The sequence below is a fragment of the Rattus norvegicus genome, chromosome 1, assembly GCF_036323735.1.
Source record: "Rattus norvegicus strain BN/NHsdMcwi chromosome 1, GRCr8, whole genome shotgun sequence".
Taxonomy (NCBI): domain Eukaryota; kingdom Metazoa; phylum Chordata; class Mammalia; order Rodentia; family Muridae; genus Rattus; species Rattus norvegicus.
Window position 1 is genome coordinate 241,847,679 of NC_086019.1, and position 21,278 is coordinate 241,868,956.

Sequence of the window (21,278 nt, forward strand, 5' to 3'; positions counted from 1 at the left end):
GTCATTCCAGGCCATTCCTATTCAGATGACCACAATATATGAATAAATATACAAACATAGCCTACTGAGTGTTAAATATTGTTTATATGTGTATGTTATTAAGACCTAAAAACAAGTTAATGTAGAGAGTATTGGAGCTGGAGGTATTGGTGCACTCCTTAATTCCTAGCACTTAGGAGGCAGAGGCAGGCTGCTCTTTGAGTTCCAGGACAGCCTCACTTATGTAATGTGTTCCAAACTAGCCAGAGCTAAATAATGGGGCCTTATCTCAGAAAACAAAATGAAAGTATTGGTTTCATTTTGCCATTTTTGTGTATATATGTCACTATATGTTGTTTTCTCGTCCCCTACTTTATTCACGCCCCATGCTTTCCTTTTCTCGTCTCCTTCCTCCTCTCAGTAGTCTTTCTGCTTGCATGTATATATCATAGATATATGATACATATCTTCATAGTTACATATATTCTAGCCCCGCTTTTGCTTTCTCTTCCCTTCATTTCTCTTCTTCACTCTCACAGTTCTTTTCCTACTTTAGGGAACTCTCTTTCTGGATTTAAATCTAGATCTGCATAGGAGAGGAAACACATACACTTAATTTCTACCTTTGGCTTATTTTCCTGAACACTGATGTCCTTCTTTTGCTGGACAAGCACTTTACAATTATACCACCTCCCAGCTGTTTTCTATCATTTTCTTGTCTTAACTCTCCCTCTCAGCCTGGTTACACAGAGACAGCTTCTAGATAGCCATCTTATCTGGATGTGTTGCTGTGAAATTATTAAAAAAAGAAATGCTTTCTTTTAGCCTACACTAGATCTGGCACCTCAGTGCCCCAAGGTATCTGTTAGATATCTTCATCTCAGTCAGCAAAACCTCTCACCCGCTTTGCTCCATCCTGTATCACACTGCCCGTGACTTCTCTCTGAGCCTGGCAGCAATCTTACCCATCTAGTTCCCAAGGCAGGTTGCCACCATGCCAGAATCTGTGGTGGCTTAGTGTCTCCAGCTGCCACATCTCTTAAACTTAAATCACCACATGAAAGAACACACAACAAATAACCTCTGATCCAATTGATAAGATATAATTGCCCACCTAAACATACAAAGCCCTGCACACATCCATCCCTAAAGAATATTCATAACAATCCGTAAATGTGCAGAGAGGAATCTTAATTAACTATCAGCCTCCATGTTTTCTCTGTGGCTTCCTCTGCCTCCTTTCCAGTCTCCTCCTCTCTCTAAAACTCCTCCTGCCCATCCTTCCTTCTTGTCCAAAGACAGACCTTGTTCTGTCTTGTACCTGCTTACACCTGCGTGATGACATCATCCTACATGGATGCTCTCAGTTTTTTAAAACATGTCCCATATATATTGCTGATGGTATTTTATTCAAATATATGTATAAACTTTTTTATACATATAATAGAAAGTAAAATGATGTTAAAAAATAAGATATGCTTTTGAGAATTAAGCACGGCATAAATGAGAAACTACTTTTATTTTGTGTAATTAAGGATGATAGGAAACTATGTTAGGGCTAGATCTGAATAAAATTTTTGGGTATTGAATCAGAGTATGTTGACAATACAGTAAAGACTAAAATGATAGAAACCTGAATAATTCCTTTACTTCTTGCACTTTTCCTTTTTTCTGTTGCTTATTAAATAGTGTAAAAGGAGCTTTTTTAATCCAAAACAGTTGCCTTTGTCCTATTCTTTTATAGGCACAGAAGAAAACATTGGCATTCTGCCTAGAACACTGAATGTATTGTTTGATAGTCTTCAGGAAAGACTCTATACAAAGATGAGCTTCAAACCACATAGATGTAGAGAATACCTACAGTTGTCATCTGATCAAGAGAAAGAGGAAAGTGCTAACAAAAATACATTGCTGCGACAAATTAAAGAGGTACACCAGTATTTTAGTACATAAAATATAAAACTCATGAAATGTTTTTAACCTTTCAGGATAATTTTAGCTTGTATTATAATCTAGTTTTGTTCATGCTAGTTTTTGTTTTTGAAAAATATGTAAGGCAGCAAATAGCAATACTAAGCAATACTAGTAAATGATACTGGTCTTTTGTTATAAATTAGTATTATAATCTGAAAATATGAAATGCTATGAAAAAGTATGAAGTAATTTGAAAATAATACAAAGAAAAGAATTTAAAGAAAAGGCTAAGAAGTGAAAAGCGATTTTATAACAGGCTCCCTACTTAGCTTAGCTGACCTCAATTTGCAATGTTCCTGCCTCCGTGTCCTGGGCGCTACACTAACTGGGTGCACCACACACCTGCCTGACAAAAGAGCTTTGTCTCTGAATGATACACACATATGTAGAACCTTCAGATTTTACTTTTCTGATACTGGTTATTTGAACTATATTCTTGCTTCCCCTATTTTACATACAGAATACAGTTTTCTTTTATATAGAAGTGAAATACTATTCTTTTAAACATAACCTAGTTTCTCATTTAACCTGACTTAAATCTCTTAGTACTCTGTCATTGTGTCTATTAACAGTTAAGTTTGTGTGGTCAACTTATTTCCTCTAAAAAAATTAGGTTAAAAACTAATTTCATATTGGTGAACTTACTATAGTCAGTGCTTCAGTGAGTAGATGTTCCATTTCAAATATATTTCCTGTTACTTTCTCTAAACTGAGTTCAAGAGTGAGCAGTTTCTCTTCCTTTTATGGACACAATCTCACTATACAGCCTTGCTTGCCCTAGACTCAGTCTGCCTGTCTAACTCCCTGGTGTTGGGATTACTTGGCCCTGAGACTGATTTACTAGTCTGTAGGTAGACGCCTAAACGATGGTCTCAGTTCAGCTTTTGTTTTTGTTTCTTTATGAACGAGGTAATTGCGTACCTTAGAATTTTTCCTGTGAAATTTCAGGTGTTTGTTGCCATTTGATTTATTCGTTTTATTTTTAAAGAACTCATTTGTTAAAATAAGTCATAAGGGCTGGAGATTTTGTGTGGTGGTAGAAGGCTAGCCTAGCATGTATGAGACACTCAGGCCAATCAAGCAAAACACACAAAAGATTTAAATGCATTAGTAATGGCTTATAACTTTTCTAGACTGTCATTGGCTTCTCTTTTGTATATTTTGCTTTTTATTAAATATGTATACAACACAGTATCTGGTTCTGTCAAGGTTGTAGGAAAACTTAGATAAGTCTCTTTTCTCAACTGTTTGGGCCATGGGGATCTATCTCACTTAGGGCTTCAGACTTGGCAACAAGTACCTATATCCTCTTAACCATTTCACTGATTCGGGATCCAGGAAGTTATCAATATTTTCAGCTAGGGAGGGCCTTTTTGTTGGTGGGGACTTAGTACAGAGTCCCAAGGTGATCTAGTGCTCACATGGCAGGTACAGAGCCAAACAGATTTTTATAGCTCACTGATTCTGAGATAAACCATTAATCCACTGATTAATAATGGATTAATCCACGAGGCCAGAGCCCTTGTGATTTAATCACTTTTTTTCCCCCCTCAAAATTGAAACCGGGCTCTCACTGCAGCTCTGGCTTGGAACTTGCTATGTAGACCAGGCTTGCTTTGAACTCACAAAGACGTGCTTCTAACTGCCAGTGTTGAAATTAAGGAGGGAACCACTGTGCCTAGTCTATCACCTCTTAATTCACAATGGGGATTACTTTTTGATATAAACCTTAGTGGGAATATTCAAAGCATAATACAGACTGATAAATAGAAAGATGAATACATAGTATGCTATGGAGGGGACTGTTTTATGGAAGATCATACTTTGTTTCAAAGAATCTTCAAATGAGTTTATCTTCTGTCTTTCTAGATTTTAAGTTTTCAGATATTTTCACTGTTAAAGATTAAAAGCTATTAATTTGATTTAATTAGAACTTTCAAAATAGTAATGATTTTCCTCTTTAAGACTTTAGGAGTAATCATCAGTTTGGTCTGGTAACATGTGCCTGTAGTTATAAGTTATTCCAGATCCTGAGGCAGGTGGATTTCTTGAGTCCAGGTATTTAGTGGCAGCCTGGAGAACACAGTGAGATCCTCCTTTACCTCTATACTTTTAAAGACTTCTATTTTATTTTATGTATGAGGATATGTATGTATGTATGTATGTATGTATGTATGTATGTATGTATGTATAACATGTACGTGCCTGGTGCCTACAGAGGCTAGAAGGCAGCTTTGGATCTCTTAGAAGTGGAATTAGAGGTAGTTATGAGCCATAATAGTGCTGGGAACCAAATCTGGGTCCTCTGCAACAGAAGCCAATGCCTTTAACAAGTGAGCTGTCTGTTCAGTTTTGACTCCATCCTAGATCCTATTTCATACTTACAGCTGGTCAAAGAACAGAGAGGAAGTGTCAGTGTAATGCTTAGCTACAATACAAACCTCTATTACACCTTCCTCTCCAAAGAGCAGGACCGATTTTGAAAGAGAGAACAGAAAAATGATAAGCACCAAAGTTTGGAGAGGACCAGAAGTAATATCTTCTGGATATGACAGGACCTCTGTACTCACCAGTTCACATCAGTGTGGACAGGACCTCTGTACTCACCAGTTCACATCAGTGTGGACAGGACCTCTGTACTCACCAGTTCACATCAGTGTGGACAGGACCTCTGTACTCACCAGTTCACATCAGTGTAGACAGGATCTCTGTACTCACCAGTTCACATCAGTGTGGACAGGACCTCTGTACTCACCAGTTCACATCATGGTGGACAGGACCTCTGTACTCATCGGTTCACATCATGGTGGACAGGACCTCTGTACTCATCGGTTCACATCAGAATGGATACCTGAATAAGATTAAGCTAGTCAAGACATTAGCACAATTGGGAAAGGGGGTTCATGAGCCCCCACCAGAGGAGTTGTGGACAATTAATGTCTCTTTTGGGGAAGGAAAACCAGTATTCTTTAAGAGTGGGTTCCATAAACAGTCAATCATGCTTAAGTGGATAGCCCCACACCCAAAGGTATATGTATAGCACAAATTGGAATCGAAAGAAATAAAAATAAGTTTAAGGGGTAGGGATGTGGCTCTTTGTTAGTATTTGTTTACTATTCACATAGCTCTATGTTCATGCCCTAGCACTGCATAAAACTAGGCGTGGTTCATATACCTGTAGTCTTGGCAACTAAGAGGTAGAGGCAGGCAGATCAGAATTTTAAGGGCATCCTGTGGTATATAATATTAGCAACTTTGAAGCCATCCCGGGGTTCATAAAAACCTGCCTCAAAAAACCAGACCAAACCAAACCAAGTCATTGTATATCAACTATATTAGACATCTATCAAGCTTTTATATGTAATTTTTAATTATAGATAAGAGCATATTACAATATAAATTAAATGTAGGGAAAATAATTAAATGGGCATATTTATATATTTGCAGTTATTTCTGGTTGGCAGATATAAAACAAGGTATTCTTACTTGATACTTTGCCAAATTTCTTATTATTGTTTAGGTAAAAAGGTATAAGTAGAAATCAATGAATTAAGTATTTGAAAGGTTATGAGTTTGTAGCTTAATTGGATTGGAGATTAAACTCTTAGTTATTTAGCTTTTAACAAAAAGTGTTTTTAAACTTTGCTCTTTCTTTTTAGGTTACCATACATAATGACAGTTATGACATTCTTTGTGGTAAGGATTTTTTTCTCACTTACGTTCATTTGCTTGTCTTGAAATTTCAGAATCACTTACAGTGTTGATTTTTTTGATCATGTAGTACCTACAAAATGTTTCAAAGCTGTATGAACTGTGAGTAGCTGTAAGGTTTCATTTACACTTAGTATCATGTATTTTCTCTGACTCTGACTTTAATATTGAGAATTAGAATTAGAGAATTATTCTTATTTTTTTTGGTAAGTTGCATTAATTTGTATTTGATTCTTTCTTCAAAAGTATGATTAAAAGAAACTAAGCTTTGATTGCCACAGACATTTGTTTGATCCCTAAAATGTTTCAATGGAGATAGATGGTAAAGAGATTAAAGATTTTAGGAGTCGTGATCTATATATTTCTGTTTCATACTTAGCCAAGGTCTTAATTTTATGCCTTTTATTGTTATAGGACGCTTAACAAACTCTTTGACTATACCAGAATTTGAAGAAACCATGAACAATTGTGAACAATCTAGTCTCAATGTGGATAATATAAAATATTCAGTGTGGGTTTCTTTCTTTGAGATTTACAATGAAAGTATTTATGATTTGTTTGTTCCTGTGTCCTCTAAGTTGCAAAAGAGAAAAATGCTACGCCTTTCCCAAGATGTAAAGGGCTATTCTTTTATAAAAGGTATGTTAACGACCATTTTAATTTTAGTGTTCCAAAGTTGCCTGTTAGGTTTTGTGATAGTTATGGGGAATAAAAAGGGAAAAATTTTTAATTAATTTTTTATCCATTATTAACCGAAAGAAAATGAGTTTATGCTTTGGAAGTATATTTTGTTATGTTTATTATAATTGAATAAAAGAGGGTCTAGCCTGATTGATTTGCCTGAATGTAAATTATATTCTTGGAGATAGAATGTTTACACTATTTACCTTGTATTTGTATTTTACTTTGTATTTGGAACTGTTCAACGTTGCTAGTCCTTCATGTGTGCTTGCGGAACTTAAGTACTAAGTATCTTTATAGCCCAGGTTTCCATGTCCTGTGGAATAAGGAACAGCTTCAGTTGGTGCTCTAGGATGTGTGACCAGAAGGAAGACTATGTGCTACTAGGAGAATACTTTGTGACGATTATACTGGAACACAATGTTACATTTTCTAAACTAATGCGTATCTTATTTATTTGTCAAGATCTGCAGTGGATCCAGGTATCTGATTCTAAAGAAGCATATAGACTCTTAAAACTAGGAGTGAAGCATCAGAGTGTTGCCTTCACAAAACTGAACAATGCTTCTAGCAGAAGGTAAGTCTTGAACCCTTGTGTATACTCCTGAGACGGCACAGTCGTCTGTGCAAATGTAAGAGCTAATTTTAGGTGGATGTGACCAGTAGGGTCTCTGAAATGTACTGTGAATTTGTAGGCATGAAAACTACCTGTAGATAAAAGTACCAGTTGACTTGTGTGGGGATATTAATTAGGTTTTCTAAAATGCAGGATGTTTCTGTAAATGTCAGTGCCCTGGATCATTTTCCCAGTTGCTTATCATGGTGGCGTTTTCTTTATGCCTTATCCTAACATGTACTGTTTGGAAATGATTCAGGCCGTACTCTCAGGGGGTTAAGGAAGAATGTTTGATGAGTGGGGTTTGGAGGTAGGAGACACAGTAAACTTTATCAGTGAAATGCATAAATTCTTTCTCTTAAGGAAATGCCCTGTCTCTACATTGATATGGACATGGTGTGATAATGTCATGTACAGTAGTGTGTATGGGGCAGATTTATGCTTTGCTTTAGGTATTTTTTCAAAGAATGTAGCTATCTATATATGCCAGCGACTTCACTAATAGTATGGCCTCTGCCAGGACAGTCCTGTTTGTTCCTGGAGTGCTGGAGGCGGAGTCCAGGTCTCACACGCACTAGGCACGCATTCTTCACCTACATCCATCTCCAGCCATCGGTTTACTTTTTATTTTGAAACAGGGTCCCTCCCATTCAGTAGCCCAGGCTGCCTTGAACTTTAGATCTGTTTGATTTATCCCCAGGAGTAGCTGCGTATTGAATCTTATTACACATGATTTTATTAATAATTTATAGAAATTGGAGTGTCAAGAGGGGAAGGTTTGGGGGATTTGGGCGAGTGCTGACTTGATGCGAGCTGGTTGGTGGGTGTAGCTGGGAGTGGTGTGTGGGGTTGACGTGTCTGGCAGGGAGGTGCAGCAGCGTATCTGTGGCGGATGACAGGGAAACTGGTGTGAAGAGGTGCAGTTTAGAGCTTGTCTCTGGCAGAGTGGGATGCTAATACTTGGTCTCTGTGTCCTCTCTCTTTAGTCACAGCATATTCACTATTAGAATATTACAGATAGAAGACTCGGAAATACCTCGTGTAACACGAGTTAGTGAGTAAGTTGAACATTTTTTAAATTGTAGTTATTTTGAAACATTTTGAGAAGTTTTACAGTAACCTTTTTTGGGGGGTTGGTTTAGATTGTCGCTATGTGATCTCGCTGGTTCAGAACGAAGCATGAAGACGCAAAGCGAAGGAGAAAGGCTAAGAGAGGCTGGGAATATCAACACTTCTTTACTGACTCTGGGAAAGTGCATCAGTGTTCTGAAGAACAGTGACAAGTCCAAGTAAGTGTTGTTAGTACACATATCAAAATCGTTACCTTTGCTTTCTTTACAAAGTACTTTCTAAAAATGCATGCATTTTCTCTCTCTCTCTCAAGAAGATCTCTGTGATGTTGTTTTTGCATCTCAAACTTCTGTGTGTGTGTGTGTGTGTGTGTGTGTGTGTGTGTGTGTGTGTGTGTGTGTAAGTCAGGGTCTCATGTAGCCCAGGGTGGCCTTGAACTCAGTATGTACTAAGGATGACCCCGAGCTTGTAGTCCTTCTTCCACCTCTCAAGTGGGATTACAGATGTGCACCACCATCATGCCTCTTCATGGGGTGCTTGAGATTGAACTCAGGACCTTATGTGTGCTAGGTAACCACTCTGTCAGCTGAACTTCATACCAGCCTTGAAACTATGGTATTCTTAAGTAATATATTTTGTGCATTCTTGTAGATGTGATAGGCTTGCTTCTGCATTAATTATCTTTTTAGGCTGATTAAATAATAGATTAATTAGCTTCACAACGTTAGTCAAGCAATTTTATAGTTTGGGCTGTAAAATTACTCTATTTTGGGGAATACAGTTGAGTTAACCAAATTTTATTAGCAACACAACTTCAAGGGAGCGTATTTATTTCTGTAGTATTGAAAGTCAGCACTGGGGCCTGGCTCATATTAGGCAAGAGCTCTCATACTGAGCCATATTCATAACCCTACATGAAATGTATTTTAACTTGCTGTGTTTTCAAAATTTCCTGTAGGATTCAACAACATGTGCCTTTTCGAGAAAGTAAACTGACCCACTATTTCCAAAGCTTTTTTACTGGAAAGGGGAAAATATGTATGATCATCAATATTAGTCAGTGTTGTTCTGCCTATGATGAGACACTCAATGTACTGAAGTTCTCAACTGTTGCACAAAAGGTGAGTGTATTTAGATCTGTGCTAAATGTATGAACATCTCATAGAGCCCTCACTGCTTGTCTTGGAAGAGCTAGTGTTTGGGATTTGTTTGCTTTTTTTTCCCCGTAGCCTAGCCTGACCTAGCAATTACAGAAATCCCCCATGCCTTTGCTTGTTCACTGTGAAACTGCAGCTGTGTGCCACCATGCCTGGGTAATGGTTCTGTGAAATAAATTTTGTGTCTGTTACTCTAAGACTAGGAAATACTTGAAAATGAAATTGTAATTGTTGAACTAATTATAAAAACATGAAAATTTGAACTTTGTCCCTGAAAGGAGTAAAATGACCTTTGCTATTAGTATTAGTGATAGACTATGGATTCATGGTAATTATGGGATGAATTGTTCACTCTGCTGCTCATTTGCTTATGAGTGATGGCTGTCTCTGTCAGACAATACAGAAAGCATAGAAAGGTGTGTCTGCCTACAGGTTGCATGCAAAGTAGACATTTCTTACCATAAGGTTCATTTAGTGATGCTAATTCCTTGTTTAAATCTTTGCCTGGCTTTAGTATTGAAATTGTCATCTGACTTACTTTAGAAAGTTCGGCTCACACTGTTAACCCTAGCACCTGCAGGCAGAGGCAGATAAGTTCCAGGTAGGCTGATGCTATCTGGTGAGAAACTCTCAAAATAAAAAGTTTTCTTCCTTTTCTCTTGTAAAAGCCATGTTGGATATTTTAACAGGTCTATGTTCCAGATACTTTAAGTTCTTCTCAAGAGAAATCGTTTGGGTCTACCAAATCTTTACAAGATGTATCCCTAGGCAGTAATTTGGATAATAAAATACTAAATGTAAAAAGAAAAACTGTTTCATGGGAAAATAGTCTGGAAGATGTGGTTGAAAATGAAGATTTGGTCGAGGACTTAGAAGAAAATGAAGAAACACAAAACATGGAAACTGAACTTACAGATGAAGATAGTGATAAGCCGTTAGAGGAAGGCGGAGTCTGCGCAGGTCACGGGAAGAACAAGGTAGCATTAAGGACCCTGCTTGGCTCGGTTGTTTTGAAGTTAGACATCATTCTTGATGCCCTCTCTTAGAGAGAGAGAGAGAGAGAGAGAGAGAGAGAGAGAGAGAGAGAGAGAGAGAGAGTGAGAGTGTGTGTGTGTGTGTGTAAGTGATCATGTGACACATGTGAGTATGTGCATGTAGAAGTCAGAGGTCAGTGTCATGTGTGTGTGTGTGTGTGTGTGTGAGAGAGAGAGAGAGAGAGTGTGTGTGTGTGAGAGAGAGTGTATGTGTGTGTGTGTGTGTGTGTAAGTGATCATGTGAGTATGTGCATGTAGAAGTCAGAGGTCAGTGTCAGTGTGTGTGTGTGTGTGTGTGTGTGTGAGAGAGAGAGAGAGATTGTTGGGTGGGGGTGGTATTCAAACTCTTTTTTTTTTTTACCATGGGCATAGAAGTTTAATCCATTTCTCATACAAGGAGGTAACAGTAAGTAGTAGATATGGCTTCAAGGGACCTCATGCACGTGTCTGAACTCTTGAACTCCTGTCCTCAGGCTTGTATAGCAAGAATGTTATCTTCTGGGTCATATTCCTTTCCCTAACAGGCCTGGAATTCACAGATCACCTGCCCTTTTCTTCTGAGTGTTGAGATTACAGTCTTGGGTTACCATGCCCAGTGAATAGTACATTTCAATCCAACCTCTACCATTTATGTTCTCTGGGTATGAAATGTGGTGCTATCAATCTCAAGGAAATGAAAAAAAAATGACTACTAAGCAGTTCTTAGTGGAAGATAAGTGTCTGTGTTTTTACAGTAGTTTGTTTGCCAGACAGTGAAACATCCTTTGTAGGTCTGTCCTTAAGATAAAGACTCTTCTTGGGTAGGTCTGTTCTAAAATGTGGAGAGTCCCACTTGGATTTTCAGGTTAAGGACTCTTTTTTGCTAAACTATCGGTAGCATTAAAAAGGATAATATAATTGACTAAATTATAATAGCTATCTTTGAGCAGTCTGATAATATTTTTCTTGGGATTTCCTTTTTTCTATGAAGTATTTGTGCTTATTTTAGAAACTGTTGGATTTAATAGAAAACTTGAAAAAAAGACTAATAAATGAAAAAAAAGAAAAGTTAACATTGGAATTTAAAATCCGAGAAGAAGTGACACAGGAATTCACTCAGTATTGGAGCCAAAGGGAAGCTGATTTTAAGTAAGTTATTTCTTCATGATGTGGCAAGAATTGAGATTTATTTATTTAATAGCTATTTCTTAATTTATATTATGTGATTTTTGAAAGTAGTGACTATACAAAAGATGTTGCATATGATTAAACTTCTCTCTTAATGGAATTACTTTGTTTTAAAGGGAAACACTTCTTCATGAACGGGAGATATTAGAAGAAAATGCTGAACGTCGCTTAGCAATTTTCAAAGATTTGGTTGGAAAACCTGGTGAGAGTCAAGATGAACCAGCAAGCAGATTTTGTACCATGGAACTTGAAACTGAAGTATGTCATTGAAAATATTAAAAATAATGAGGATTTTGGTACTAGAATTTAATACCCAACATCAATGATGAGAAATGCTAAAGTTAGAATATATAACTGTTTAAAATTAAAATAGTACTTTTTGTCTTTATTGTGGTGAGGCCTGCATTATTGAGAATTAGTAAATGGGAATTTTTGGATTGTATTTCTGAGACAGACGCTCATATATAGCCCATGCTGTCTGGAACTCCATTTGTCCTGCCCTGGCTTCCTGAGTACTGAGATGACAGTAGTGTGTCACTTTGTTAGATATACAGATAGTTTAAACAGAATGAATGTTTTTAGAACCACATTTTTGTGGCATTTGTTTCCATTTCAGGGTTTTTTAAGTTGTTGTATTGCTTGTAGGCAGTAACAGTCATTTTTGTTGGCTTAAAGAATACTTCTTTCAGAAATGTCTTAAAATTTATGATGGAAAATTAAAGATGTAAAGGAGCCTGTAAAGGGTCCTTACTTAATTGATCGATGAAAACAGAAACACTCACTTATGAAAAGGCCTGCCTTTGTTAGAAAGTAACTCAGGGGAAGTTGGTAGCATTGCTGCTCCCAGGGAAGCTGATGAGCTTTTCCAAGGGATCGCTTGAGTTCTCTCTGAGTGTGTGCTGTGCTTTGTCTCTCAACCACGGGATGCCCTGGCCACAGCTCTGGGCTCTCTGCCACTGCATCCTGGTGTGATGTGACAGGGTTTGGAATGTGGACGTAGGTATGAAATGGAGGAATGCCACATAAGCCTCCATATGTGAGTTAGGTGATCAGATTGCTCTGTGAAGAGAGTATAAGATTTATGATATATTCCAGAGGAAATAGCTTTGTATTCTATGTTTTTTAGAAAATGAAAATTAAGACACAAAAGTTTGTATAATTGTGATGGGGGGGTGGTGTCATGTAATTTAAAGAATCCTTAAGGTTATGTCCTCATGTAGTGAAGTCCACTGTTAATGTTAGACATGTGATTTTTGTTATTCCTAGGAATCTCATAATTATGTAGGAGTTGAAGATATTTTTGATTCTCTTGAAGATGATGTCACTGATATTAAGAAACAGGCCGAACTTGCTCATTTGTATATTACATCTCTTGTTGATCCCCAGGAGGCTATTGCTTGTTTGCAGCTAAAGTATAATCAAGTTAAAGCAGAATTAGCTGAAACTAAAGAAGAATTAATTAAAGCCCAAGAAGAGCTAAAAAATAAAGAGAGTGGTAAGTGCATGTATTTTACACTTATTTGGGTTTTATGAATACATAAAAAGCTGTTGGTGAGTATAGAGATTTGGGCCACTTTTTAACTGTAGGCTGTTGGTGAGTATAGAGATTTGGGCCACTTTTTAACTGTAGTGTTTTAGAGTTTTACTGCTGTGAACAGACACCATGACTAAGGCAGTTCTTCTAAAAGACAACATTTAATTGGGGCTGGCTTACGGGTTCAGAGGTTCAGTCCAGTATCATCAAGGTGGGAGCGTGGCAGCATCCAGGCAGGCATGGTGCAGGAGGAGCTGAGAGCTCTACATCTTCATCTGAAGGCTGCTAGCAGAAGACCGAGTTCCAGGCAGCTTGGATGAGGGTATTAAAGCCCACACCTACAGTGACACATCTTCTCCCACAAGACCACACCTTCTAATCCTGCCACTCCCTGGGCTGAGCATATAGAAACCACCACATCCCACTCCCTGGCCCATAGGCTTGTTCAAACACATGAGTCTGTGGGTATAAACATAGCATAAAGGAAAATACATCTAGTCCAACTTCAAATGTCCCCATAGTCTGTAGCAGTTTCAACAATGTTAAAACGTCCAAAGTTTAAAGTTTCTTCTGATGTCCATCCAGTCACTTAACTGTAGTCCCCAAATCAAGACAGGAAACCAGCTCCAAACTCTACATCTCCATGTCTGATGACAAAGTGGTCTTCAAATTTCCAACTCTGTTTTCATCTTTGTTCACTGCAACAGAGTTCTTTCTCCTGGGCTGGTTCCACTCCCTGTTGGCAGCTTTCCTCGGCAGATATCCTGTGGCTCTGGCATCTCGAAAATCTTGGGGTCACCAAGGCAACTTCAGTATTACAGCTTCTTGTTTCTATGTGTGGGATCCTCCAAAGGACTTGCATCACTTCTCCAGCTCTGCCCTCTGTAGCACTCAAAGCTCAGGTTGATCCACTCCACTGCTGCTGCTGTTCTTGGTGATCATCCCATGGTACTGGCATCTCCAATACGCTGGGGTCTTCTACTGCAACTAGGTTTCACCAATAGCCTCTCATAGGCTTTTCTTCATGGTGTCATGCCTCAAGTCCTTTGCATGACCCCTTCAGTCCTGGGCCATCAATTGTAATGCAGGCTGCACTTTTACCACTGGCCTTCTATGGCTTTTCACAGTGCCAAGCCTCAGTTGCTCTTCATGACCCCTTCATCCCTTCAAAACCAGTACCACGTGGGTGATCCTTACACATTACCAAGTTCAGCTGCAGCACGAGGTACAACCTTGGCTATCTCTGGGACACAGCTTTTTTTGTGATCTCAGTAAAGACTTCCTAGAACATTTCAAATCAGTGATGCTGATTTCTTCTTAATTGTCCCACTAGTCTCCTTCTCTTCACTGTAAATCCAGAGACACATGGCTAAAGATGCCAGTTCTGATGCTTGCAGGAGCTGTAACATGACCCCCTTGTTCTATTACCTTATCACCAGCTTCCTCTTTTCCTACTCCCTCACTACCTCAGCTCCACTGTCCTGGATCTTGCTCTGTAGATTGACCTTGAACTCAGATCTGCATGCCTGTCTTCTGGGATTAAAGGTGTGTACCATCATGCCTGGATTTAAGCTTTCTTCACCTAGACCTTGCTCTGTCCCAGGCTAGACTTCAACTCAGAGATCTGCTTGGCTTTAATCTCGTGGGATTAAAGGTGGTGTGTACCACCATGGCTGGATCTAAATTTAGCTGAGAGGAGTCTTGCTATGAGGTCATTACTGTCTTAATTCAATGGGATTCAGCTCCACTTCACTTCCTGGTGTCATTTAGTTGGGGCTGGCTTACAGGTTCCGAGGCTCAGTCCCTTCTTATCAAGGGCCAAACATGGCAGCATCCAGGCGGGCATGGTGCAGGCAGAGCTGAGAGTTCTCCATTCATCTGAAGGCTGCTAGCAGAATACTGACTTCCAGGCAGCTAGGATGAGAGTCTTAAAGCCCAAACCCACAGTGACACAGCTACTCCAACAAGGCCACACCTTCTAATCCTGCCACTCCCTGGGCCGAGCATATGCAAACCATCACGCGTAGTGACCAGAAAATGCTTTCAGCTACATAGCAAAGCTCATTATATTTACCATTTGTTTTGTGATTTACTACTGTGAATTCATTATTTTTAAAACTGGGCAGATGGCTCAATAAAGTTGGTGCCATGTAGTAAGACCTGAGTTTGAGTCCCCAGACTGTACAGAACAAGCTAGACATGGTGGCATGTGTTTGTAATCCCAGTGCTAGGGACATGGACAGAGACAACTCTTGGAACTTGATGACTAGCCAACCTTGCTTAATTAAGCACAAGCTCAGATAGACACTGTGGCTCACAGGAGAAAGGTGGGCAGTGCTTAAGGAAGGACATTTGAGGTTGACCTCTGTCCTCTACAAGTACACATGAGTACATGACCCCCATATTTAGATAGGTGTGCACATACACAAATACAATAGCTAAAGGAGTGTTTGTTATTAGGAAAAACTTCTTAAAATGAGAGCAAATAAACAGAAGCAACCCAGAGATAAAACAAGAGTCTTTATAAGAAAGCATAGAGTTGTAAAGCAGTTAAATTTGTTTATTTATATTTTTTGTGAAAGCTTTTCATAAAATAATTGAGGAGAGGGTCATGTCTGTGGAATGGTTTAAAATAGCCTTTTGAATTGATACTTCATTTGACCTTTAAGGAGGAAATCACACAGGCACGCATGCACGAATGCATGCATGCATGCATAGTGGCGTTTGGGTTTTAAGAGAGGTGAGGCCTTCCATCCTTTATGTGAGAAAGAAGAGAGATAGAAGATAGCAAGGTGTCTTGTGAAGTGGACCAGTCAAGCGCTACCTATTTGTTCTGTGTGTCTACCGTGTTTCTACTTTTTAGCCTGTGCCTGTCAGTTTGCTCCAAATTTTGAAAGTGACTTTCTGAAACATCATTTTGTAGTTTAATATAAGCATGGACAAAGGTCTTTTTCTGAATTTCATGTTATTTGATAGCCTATGTTTAACGTGGGGTTCTTTCTGTTGTTAGACGCTTAGCTTTTTTCTTATACATGTTCTTTATCTTTACAGACTCTCTGGTTCAGGCACTCAAGACATCAAGTAAGGTAATTTAAACTTTACTTTGTCTTGATAAGACAAATGAGGTGGAATGAATTATGTCTGTATGCTTATTTTAAAATATTTTGAAAAGCGCTATAAATGAAGGTACTGTGAAGAATGCAGAGGCTGGGGCTGGACAGGTGGGTCCACCAGTTCACAGCGAGCCACATCCAGTTGGCAGCACCTCCGTCAGATGGCTCATAGACTGCACATAACTCAGGGTCTACAGGACTCAGCATCTGGCCGCAGAGGGCACCTGTCCTTATGTGCTCGTATACGCACACACGCGAGTGCACACACCTCTTCCTCACTTTCATACACATCCACAGATCTTTCTCCCTGACATACCTATACACATGCACAGTCAATTGCAAGTAAAAGTAAATGTCTAAAAGCCACTCAGCACTGCCGTCACCTGTATACTGCTTCTCAGTGACGGTCGTAGAGACTTTCTTCAAACTTTTTGATTTATGCATATGTAGAACTTCCATTCTTTAAAAGTTCTAAAAATGGGATTATACCTTTGGTCTTATTAAATAATCTTGAATTAATTCTGTCACTACATGCTAGATTATATTCTCTTAGTAGTGTGTTATGTTGATTTGCTGCATTAACCAGTGTTTATAAATTGCCTAGTGGTTTTATATGTGGGGTGGACCAAGCACTGTAGACTTGGAGCAGAGGCTGATTCTGCTGGATGGGCAGAGCTTGTTAACTTCAGGTCAGATAGTTACCAAGCTGGGTCCAGGTGGATTTGGTGCTTAAAGGTTCAAAGACGAGATTGTAAGTATGTGTGGACGGAGTGAGTTTAATGCTCAGAACTCCTCAGTTTTCCTGTCTCTTCTGATTTTAACTTAGTTATGTCTGTCTTCTGATTTTAACTTAGTTATGCTTTTAAATAGCAAAACATTTTAAGTTCTGATCAGATGTGGCTAATATTTGAAGAAATAGTCAAAACAGTGTACATTATAGCAAATTTACACAATTACTTTCTAAACTAGAAAGTAGTTCTAGTTTAAAAGGATATTAAATGATCTAAAATTGAAAATAAAGCCCTCATACAATGTTTCTTCTAATTCAAGAGGAAAAAGGAAAGAACAGAAGATAACATACATGTGTGTGTGTATACATACATTCTTATGTATATATGTATATACATGTGCATGTACATATAAACACATGTATATACATGTATATATGTATATATACTTTCCCAGGCACTCTTTTAGCTGTTTTTTATATTAACTCATTTAAATAACAATTTCATGATACAATGTAGTTTATTCCTTATCCTTTTAATATTGGGTCTTCTGTAGCTCAAAATGCTCTCTAATTTGCCATGTAGCCTAGGACTTGGACATTATGTCTTCATCTTCAATTACTGAAATAGACTTATACCATTGTGCCAGTTTTTTTTCCTAGAACTAAATGACTTGTGTAGGATGACATAGTTGAAGGTCAGGAGCAAAGATTTAAACCTAGGAAGACTGGTCTGGGTGTTCTGGTTTCTTCTTAACTAATCTATTGTACTGGTTACCACTCTCTAAAATTTTGTCTACCTATCTAGTTTTTAAAGTCAGGACCTCAGAGTGGTGGCCTAGATTGAACTCAGATTTATGGCAGCTGTCTTGGCTTAGCCTTTCTCATGCTAGGGTTAAAAACACAAACTCTCATGCCTCACTAACATTTTGTTTAAAGCAAATGTAATATTGTGTGAGGTATGGTGGTACATGCTTATAGTTTCAGTACTTGGAGGTGAAGGCGGGAGAATCAATAATATCCAGTTAGCCTAGGCTATCTGAGACCCTGCCTATAAAAGTAGCAATAGTAAAAATGTATGATCATACTAGGTAATGTGTTGCTATTGGTTATTTTTTTTCAGAATTGAAAAATATTCCAATGCTGCATCACTGTTTACATTCTAGTTTTCTCCAAATATATTTTCCAATCATTGCCATTTTCTTTTTAAAGGAAATAGTTCTGTATTTTTTTCCTTTTTTTTCGGAGCTGGGGACCGAATCCAGGGCCTTGCGCTTGCTAGGCAAGTGCTCTACCACTGAGCCAAATCCCCAACCCTTGTATGCTGGTTTTTAAGATACATTCCTTTAGTTCTAGCACTGAGAAGGCAAAGGCTGGTCTCTTGAGTTTGAGGCCAGCCTCGTCTACATGAGTTCCAGGGCAATCAAACTACATAGTGAGTTGCTGCCTCTGAAAGCATAAAGTTTATAGACTGGAGAATTTAAGAGTTCTGCGGTAGAATTAAAGGAGTGGCACTGTCGATAAATTTCAGTGGCACTGTCAATAAATTGTCATCTAATGTATGAAAAACATTTTAAGGTATTTTAAAATTTAACTTTATAAAGTGTTTTAATTAGTGATGTTTAAATTTTGGTTCAGACTGATATTTTAAAATTGCATATGCATCATCCAAAAGTAGTTTACATAAGAAAGGAGAGTTACTTTCGCCTGCCACCAAGTTCAGTTTATTTAGTTGTACAGATCTAAACTCTTGAAAATGTATAAAAGAGGGCATTCGACTCTCATCTTTAAAACATGATGTCTTAAGTATGCGCTATATGTGAGAAGGAAACTAATAGAAAACTAATAGCACATAAACACTGGATGTCTTAGGGTTTCTGCTGGTGTGATAAAATACCATGACCAACAGCAACATGGGGAGGAAAGAATTTATTTCAGCTTTCATTTTCATATTATAGTTTATCACCAAAGGACCAAGGGAGGGATGGCAGGAACTGATGCAGAGTCTGTGGAGGAGAGTTGCTCATTGGCTCCTCAGCAGCTTCCTCAGCCTGATTTCTTATACAACCCAGGATCACCTGCCAAGGGGCGATGGCAACGGCCTCTTTGAGATAGGGCCTATTACATCAATCATTGAGCAAGGAAATGCCTCACAGGTTTGCCCAGTGGACAGTCTGCGGGGACATTATTTCAATTGAACTTTCTCTCCCAAAATGATTGTAGCATATATTAAGTTGACATTAAAATCTAGCCAGCACACTGTACGTTTTAACCTGGGCTAGTTGGAAGGGATTCTGAGGATATAGGAATTTGGATACATTCAGATAATGGTGGTTGGTACTGAGTTCATGGGACCAAAACATGAAATTAAATAGAATAAAATCGCTGTTTTTCATGTGTTTATTACAAGGATGTTTTCTTTAGAAAGTTATATACTATGGCCTTGAGAGTCTGGTGATTTTTAGCATCAAATTTCCTATTCAGATGGTCTAGGTGAAGATTATACATCTGTCCTTTAATTCTTCTTTTTTTTTTTTTTTTTTTTTTTTTTTTTTTTTTTGGTTCTTTTTTTTTTTTTCCAGAGCTGGGGACCGAACCCAGGGCCTTGCGCTTCCTAGGCAAGCGCTCTGCCACTGAGCCAAATCCCCAACCCCTGTCCTTTAATTCTTAACAACATGGCACGTGCTTGTTGTCTTCAAAGATATAAATGCAGAGATCAGAGGACAACATGCAGGAGAGTCAGTTCTGCTCCTCTACCCATGGGCCTCAGAGATCAAACTTAGGCTTTCAGGCTTGTGACAAGAGTTTGCTTAGCTCACTTGTTAGCATGAATCCTTTTTCTAAATTAGAACATCTTTGAATTATTTTCTATTACAGGGATATAAAGCAGGAAAATACCGTAACATGTAAAGTAAACTATTAGCTAAGTGTTCCTCTTTTCTTTAAAATGCTTTTTTAGGGTCCTGGAATGTTGGCTCAGTGGTAAAGACAACTTGTTCTTGCAGAAGGTCCCAGCTTGCTGCCCAGTACCCACATGGCAGCTCACAGCCATGAATAACTCAACTTCCAGGAGATCTTGATACCTTCTGACCTTTGCCAGCACCAGTCAGTCATGTGGTGCACAAACGTACATGGAGTCGAAACACTCATACATACATGTTTTTAGTGATCGTAACATGCAAGAGTGACATCTCATGGTTACTGATCAGACTCTTTGTTTTTTGACAGAAAGGTATTCAGTACCAACCATCACTCTCTGAATTATCTGAACATGATACGTTACTATATTTTAAATTCTACAACGCCGAACCTCACACATATAATGGCAAACATCCTGTTACTGAGGCATACTCCATGCTGGATGGGCCTTAATTTTTGATATATGGCCAGAGGTAGTTCTCTGTATTACACTTCATAAATATTCTTTAAATATTTTACATGTTGTTCTGACTTATCTGTTCTGAGGGAAATAGCTCCTTTTAATAAGGTAAGGGCATCAGCATGAGAAACCAAAAGTGATTTCTTTCAGGCCAAACCCACTATCTACTGTCTACTAATTACTATGATAAGTTATTGGAACTAGATTAATAAAAATGTATGTATGTGATACTTCGTTCGTATTTTATTTCAAAGCACGCCTTACTATTTAGTTTAAGCTTTTGATTTTCTAAAGACAGGCTATCACTGTGTTGGTCAGCTGGTCTTGAGCTTGTCTGCTGGAGCATCTTCCACAGAATTCTCCCGAGTAGTTGCAACATAAGCGTTCTCATCACAGCTGAAGCACAGTGATGTCTGTGTAACTGCTTTCTGCTGCCAGAGACTCCAGATATTTTAGGGTGCGATGTAAACAGTGCGCAAAGTATTTCAGAATTTGAGAGCAAACTGATGAGAAGTAATGTGGGAAGTTCCTGTGTGTGTAGCTCTCCTCATGAATTGTTTTGTTTTAGGTTGATACATCTTTAATCAGCAATAAGTCCACTGGTAATGAAACAACTGAAATGCCCAAGAAGAGTAGAACCCAGACACATTCAGAAAGGAAAAGATTAAATGAAGATGGACTTCAGCTTGGTGAACCACCAGCAAAGAAAGGTACTGGCTGTTCAGCTACCTGCAGGGTGTCTTGTAAGCAGGAAGTGACCTGACCAAGAGCAGGCTTTAGGAAGGCCTAAGCACCACGAGGGTTTGTTAGCATGCACTCACCTGTCAGGGATCTGTGTGTGTAGAATCATCTTATGTGCAGTCAGCAAGGTTTAGGTGCTGAGCTTTTGTCATTCCCTGCTTCATATTTCATTCTGTGCTTTTAATAGGTAGAAGTCACTTTCACAAAAGGGTTGTGGTTTTGCCAAAGTCTGTATTCATTTTTTTTTCACTCTTCATTTTTTATGCATTTGGACAAATAGAGAATAGTTGATAGACTGGGCAAAATATTACTAACAAACCTGTACTTGAGCTGTATTAAAATCCCAGAAGAAAGTCTCTTGAAAAATACTGTAAAATGAAAATGCTTTTGAAGT

General features: G+C 38.5%; 1 protein-coding gene across 6 annotated transcripts in view; it reads left to right on the forward strand.

Moving 5' to 3' along the window:
• Window positions 1-21,278, forward strand: part of Kif20b (kinesin family member 20B) — a 55,554-nt gene that overhangs the window by 6,781 nt on the left and 27,495 nt on the right. For 2 of the 6 annotated variants that reach the window (XM_006231284.4, XM_006231285.4), the window contains exons 6-18: window positions 1,724-1,908; window positions 5,613-5,649; window positions 6,079-6,303; window positions 6,811-6,922; window positions 7,948-8,019; window positions 8,104-8,250; window positions 8,991-9,153; window positions 9,879-10,166; window positions 11,212-11,351; window positions 11,507-11,648; window positions 12,777-12,885; window positions 15,976-16,010; window positions 20,712-20,853. In XM_006231284.4, coding sequence (XP_006231346.1) covers window positions 1,724-1,908; window positions 5,613-5,649; window positions 6,079-6,303; window positions 6,811-6,922; window positions 7,948-8,019; window positions 8,104-8,250; window positions 8,991-9,153; window positions 9,879-10,166; window positions 11,212-11,351; window positions 11,507-11,648; window positions 12,777-12,885; window positions 15,976-16,010; window positions 20,712-20,853 — 1,797 coding nt within the window. Of the gene's footprint in view, window positions 1-1,698; window positions 1,909-5,612; window positions 5,650-6,078; window positions 6,304-6,810; window positions 6,923-7,947; window positions 8,020-8,103; window positions 8,251-8,990; window positions 9,154-9,878; window positions 10,167-11,211; window positions 11,352-11,506; window positions 11,649-12,656; window positions 12,886-15,975; window positions 16,011-16,710; window positions 16,748-17,745; window positions 17,789-19,641; window positions 19,676-20,711; window positions 20,854-21,278 lie in introns of all 6 variants that reach the window. The other 4 variants (XM_006231281.4, XM_006231283.4, NM_001107609.2 and 1 more) reach the window with 3 other exon arrangements.